General features: G+C 38.6%; 1 protein-coding gene across 1 annotated transcript in view; it reads left to right on the top strand.

Moving 5' to 3' along the window:
• The window catches only part of LOC119425171 (ephrin type-A receptor 5), a 78716-nt gene that overhangs the window by 21850 nt on the left and 50866 nt on the right, over window positions 1-6000 (top strand). Inside the window, exon 3 of the mRNA XM_037692708.1 lies at window positions 2614-3334. Coding sequence (XP_037548636.1) covers window positions 2614-3334 — 721 coding nt within the window. The remainder of the gene's footprint in view (window positions 1-2613; window positions 3335-6000) is intronic.

Here is a 6000-nt window from a genome sequence, read left to right on the forward strand (position 1 = left end):
TCTAAAAGTGCGTCACTGTACCATATTCACACTTTCTAAATATACTCATGAAGGCGTGCATTTGACGGCACAGAAATATCCAATAAACAAATTAATTAACAACCCACTTTCATTCGGAAATGGTTCAGTAGCTGACTAATTGTAACCCTAAAACAAAAGACTGAGAGTAAAACGGCGAGCGCTGAAATTCAGGCAGATGGTGAACAAGAGGGAAAGGAAAGATAAAGACAGAAGGTTGTAGAACGCTACAGCAAGGATTGATTAATATAGGCTATTAAGCTATAACACCAGATCATAGTCTTGTCCCTCTGGCCATATTACAGTGACATGATGGAGCGCCTGCATTAGCCAAGGGAGAGTACTAGTGATGCAGATAATAGCCACATCCCAGGAGACCTGCAAAGGGAATTAATGCTGGCGTCTGAGGCGTACAGACATGGATGCAGACACACGTGTCCCGACACACACAGACCCTGAAAGAAAATTTACATAAATGAATTTTCTTTTAAAGAACTCCTCCCCTACCGTTTAACTCCATTGATTTTTGCAGTAGAATTAAATAAAGTGGAAAGGATGATTATTCTGGTATCTATGTCTAGACACAGACTTGTAAATAGTTTTTCACCACTGTTAAGCTTCTAAGGCCTCCGTGCTGTAATTTTCATGGTTTTATAATGTGCATGTATGTGCATTACTTGTAAAGTTCTCGTAGCAAAACATGCTGATATAACGGTTAACTTCAAAATGATTTATCCACATGTGCTGTAATAAAGTTTAGGAAAGGGTTGGCTGTGGGAAGGAGTTAAAGAGTAGAGGAGGAGCTATTTAAAAGAAAACACATATATGTACATTTTGGCATGTATGCTATCTATATTTTAGGAAATTGCTTTAAGGTGGCTGCTTTTGACTTTTACAATAAATAAAAAACTTAAGGAAGTGGTAAGAATGATTGGAAGCCTTATTTGAAGCTTTTCATTCAATAGTCTGTGGTTCTATCTGACTCAACACTTCTAAAGTTATTTTCTATTTTTCTACTTTCCTGTCACTTACAATTGCCTAAATTTCAATAATGAAAACACAATTAGGTTTAAAAGCAACAAAAAAAGTATTAAAAAGTAAAACAAATGCAAGTGATATTATTTGGAGAAAGGCATAACACCCACCACCATTCATGCTAAACTTTAATACCATGTTATATGATCCGTTTAAAAATGAATGCATTAGAGGTGACTCTGAACTACTACTATACCAAAGGTTAGTTTAATATTTGTAAAAATGCCCAACAAAGTTAATCTGGATGGTCTCTTTGTTTGTTGATGTTTCTTCCTTCATCCAAAGGACTTCTTCAGTCCGAGGAGCTGCAACAAACCACAAGCAGCACACTCACACAGTGGGCCAACCAGTTTTCTGGTGATAAGATATTTTTTGGGGGCCTGCCCTCTCCCCCGTTGACTCCTCTGAAGCAGCCATAACCAAAGTGGTTCAAAACATCAAAGTTCATACTCAATAATTATTAAAAATGATTCATTCATAGCCACTTATGTGTTTGCGAAAGTTGATTAGCCATGGTGGTCCTCTTATATCATGTTGACTTGGTATGGTGGGGCAGCGGTTAGAGCTGTTGCATTACATCAAGAAGGTTGCAGGATTGCTGAAGCCTTTAGAGTGTGCATGTTCTTTCCGAGCATGCATGGGTTTCATCATGTACTCCTGTTTCTTCCCACAGACCAGAATCATGCATGTATAATAATGTTAGGTTCATTTAGAAACCCTAAACAGTTCCTAGGTGTGAGTGAGCTGAGTGTGTGAATGGTTGTTTGTCTCTGTGTCCCTGTGATGGACTTGCAGTCCATCCAGGTTTCCCCCGCCTCTCACACAGTGACTGCTGGAGGTATGCACCAGTTCCCTGCAACCTGGAAAGTAAAAAGAGGGAAAAGAAAATTGATGAATGGGCGCACTTTACCAGCTAATTAGTTGTGTAAATATACAAGCAATGATTTTTCGATAAACATTAATTGCATGAACATCTACCATTTATGTCAGCAGGGGGAAAGTCGTTAAAAAAAATCACGTAAACATTCTTACACGTTTCTGTGTTTTATGTTCTGTGGATAGACTTGTGTATTAAATATTCTGAATAAAAATTAGGCTGAAATTTTGACTGAGCTTTGAAACCATCCATCCAACTATCCATCCATTCATCCATCCATCCATTAATTATCCTTAACCCGCTTCTTCCTTTTTCTTATATTAAAATCAAACAAAAAAGTGTAAATTAATGGGCAACAATTAAATCTTTGTGCACGTCAAACTAAACTACAAATATGTAATAAAGTCACAAAAATAACTACATTTACTGTACTTATAGTTTTCCAAATTCTTATTTAGATCTGTTTTATACATTAGATCTGATTTACACATTAAGACCACATTGCAAAGGATTTATTTCTTTTTTTTACTGTGCACTTTTCCTCATATTTTATTGTATCCATTTATTTTTAATGAAACTTTAGCAAGTTCAAAAAAACTAATAAATAGTTTGGGACTTGGGACAAATACTCATGTAATGATTTATTTGAATGTTTTACAATGTTTGTCTTCTTTGTGCCTCAGTGGGAAGAAATTGGAGAAGTAGATGAGGACTATGCCCCCATTCACACCTACCAAGTGTGTCGTGTCATGGAGCAAAACCAGAACAACTGGCTGCACACCAACTGGATCCTGACTGAAGGTGCCCAGCGAGTATACATTGAGCTCAAGTTCACCCTGAGAGACTGCAACAGCCTGCCTGGAGGGGTCGGGACATGCAAGGAGACTTTTAACATGTATTACTATGAAACGGATGGCGATGAGGATGACATGGATGATGGAGGGATGAGGGATGGTGTTGGAATGACTGAGGAGGAAGACAGGGCAATGAAAGAGAACAGATACATCAAAGTTGACACCATAGCCGCTGATGAAAGTTTCACTGAGCTGGACCTGGGGGATCGCGTGATGAAGCTCAACACAGAAGTCCGTGATTTAGGACCTCTGACCCGGAAAGGCTTCTACTTGGCGTTCCAGGATTTAGGAGCCTGCATTGCTTTAGTCTCAGTGCGGGTATTCTACAAACGCTGCCCGTTCTTGGTAAAGAGTCTGGCGGAGTTTTCTGACACCATCCCAGCCTCGGAGGCTTCACAGCTGGTGGAGGTGGTGGGTCGCTGCATCAATAACTCGGTGCCTTTGTACGAGCCTCCACGGATGCACTGCAGCACAGAGGGAGAATGGCTGGTGCCCATTGGGAAGTGTGTTTGCAAGCCAGGGTTTGAAGAGCTCAGTGGATCTTGTCAAGGTAAGATGAAAATTCCTAAATGATACTAAAATGATCACATAATTAAGGAGAACTTGACTAAATTGTAAATGGTAAATGGACTGTACTTCTTTAGTGTCTTTCTATCTTATCAAGATACTCAAAGCGCTTTATACTACAATCTATGCCTTCATTTACCCATTCATACAGCACTCCACTATCAGAATCAGAATCAACGTTGTCATTGTACAGTTAAGTACAGCAAAACTTTGTTCTGTACAACCGTCTGAAGGACAGATGGAAGTATACCGGGGCTGCGGCTCCCTATGAGCGCTGCCCTTATTGCTTAGGTAAGAAAACATGAGGAGACAAGGTATTAAAAAAAGATACAGTATCACACTGTGTCCTTGACACAAGACACGGTGTAATGTAGTAAAATATCTACCTCAGCAAGTAACATAGAGAGAAATTATGCATTTTGCGGGGCAAGACGGTGAGATTGTCCATGAACACTTCCAAATAGTTTCCGTAGCCCTGATAAAGATGTTACAGTGTCACTCAACCAGTCTGATAATGGTCCACAGACGTTCTCGGTGGGGTGTAGGAGGGGATCGGAGCATCTTGTTCCCATAACATACAAGAAGAAAATGAGGTAGTCAGCCTTCCAAGGCCAGATTCAGATTTCAACATTGTTTTGGGGTCAGGCCAAGTGCTTTAATTTCCACGTCTGCCTTTTACAGTCTCGCTAGTACATCTTGACTCCAAACAGACGAATTGTGATTAATTACGCCGAAGTCGGGCTTACAATTTCTCCCAGAGCTCTTCCTTCCAACTGTCCGTGAACACTACATCTTTACTACATCTATACAAAGAATAATCAGAGCTTTATCACATTCATACACTGGTGGGACACACATTGAAGGCAATGAGGGGTTCAGTGTTTTTCCCAGGGACTTGGGCATGTGACAGCTGGTGGAATCGAACCCCCAACTCTTTTATTGAAGAACGACTGCTCTAACCACTCGTTCACAGCCACCCAACTAAGATCCTAATCTTTCAGTTTCTTTTCTTTTTTCTTTTTCTTCATTATCCAGATCTCCCATTTTCATTTGTATTTCAGGTTTGTGTGTGCACTTGTGTTTTGTTATGATTGCTAACTTCATCCTGTTTTTATTTTCTCATCCATTCTCATGTTTATTTTTAGGGCTATGAGCCTTACTGTGTGTGCAAAGATCAGCGTGTTCTTTTTCTGAGAGTGTTCTTATTTTGTGTGCATGTGTGCGTGCATGCAAGTGCGTGTTTCTTCTTTGCTTAGTGGAGGGCATTCCCCAGAGCCCTGCAGCACTTTGCTGCTCTCATAAAGCCACTGCTCTGCTTTGACTCGTGCCCAGACGTTCCCTGCTCCGACCTTAACTGCCATTTCCACGGGCACCCAGCGCCTCTGTCCTTTTTGTTTCTCTCTTCATTCTGTCTAGCCTTTTTCTTTAGCCTTTTTGAATTACTCAATTCACTGACTTGCACTCCCTGTTCATATGAAACCCAGAGTATCTCAAACTACAATGGATTTTTTTTTTTCAGTTATCATTTATTGAAGCAGTAAAGGGTATGAAAACAACAAATGGATGTGTTTACTAGGTACAATGCTTATCTTCACACCAAGTGTTACTGTTTAGGTATCCATTTCAAGTGATGAACTAACTGATTTGTCTCAGATCTGCTGCTACAAAAGAAAACCTCTTCAAGTCTACAAATTCAAAGATCTGCTTAATGTTATAGCTTTAGAATCCCAATTATCTACATGAAAATTAGTATGAAAATTGAACAATGTTTGCAATTTTTTATTACTATGAACACTTTCAGTTCTTGAATGTTAATTTTATTTAAAAAATGCACACAAGTCTTATTTTTAATTACCTTGTCTGGAGCTAATACAATAATTTTTGAGTGTCATCAGAGCTGATTAAGAATACGTTACACAAAGTGGCAAACACACAAATACTGAGTTGGGTCATGCATTAAAGAAATACAAAGCTCTTCAAAGTTTTTAGTTTTGTATGTACAAACAATATATCATGTCATGAAGTAGTCAAACTATTCTTTTGGAAGGAGAAATTCTACTTCATTCATGTAATCATCCACATTCCAACAAAACCTTTATTTGAACAGCTGTTTCTATCTGACTTAATTTGAATCTACTCCACTCATTCTCAATAAAAGCAAAAACTTACTTTTTTTTTAATCTTTGTTTTTTTTTTAATGATGCACGATATTGGATTTTTGACTGATATCCGATATGCCGATATATGTTAAAATTATTTGCCCGATAACCAATACCTATACCGATATATTTTTTCCCCCTAGCCCTACTTACAGAGACTACATAGCTTTCTCTGCTGTGGAATTATGATACTACATTATGCTGCATGGTCTTTGTCAGTTTGGCCTGAAAACAAATGCAGATGCCAAAAAGGGGCTGAAAATGATGTAACACTTCAAGTTGGATTATGTTTAATGTCAAATTTATATATATATAAAAACGCCTTTTATATCGGTGCGTTATTTTGATGGGATGGTTAATGTCCGATATTTTATTACTAATTCCGGCCGATACCATGCCGACAATATTGTGCATCCCAAGTTTTTTTAATGCTTGTCCTTTTTAGCAACATTTTTACAGAACAATTTTCAGTTGAGTTTCTCGTAAAAAA

This window comes from Nematolebias whitei, chromosome 18, assembly GCF_014905685.2.
Source record: "Nematolebias whitei isolate Nwh7 chromosome 18, NemWhi1, whole genome shotgun sequence".
NCBI classification, from domain to species: Eukaryota; Metazoa; Chordata; class Actinopteri; order Cyprinodontiformes; family Rivulidae; genus Nematolebias; species Nematolebias whitei.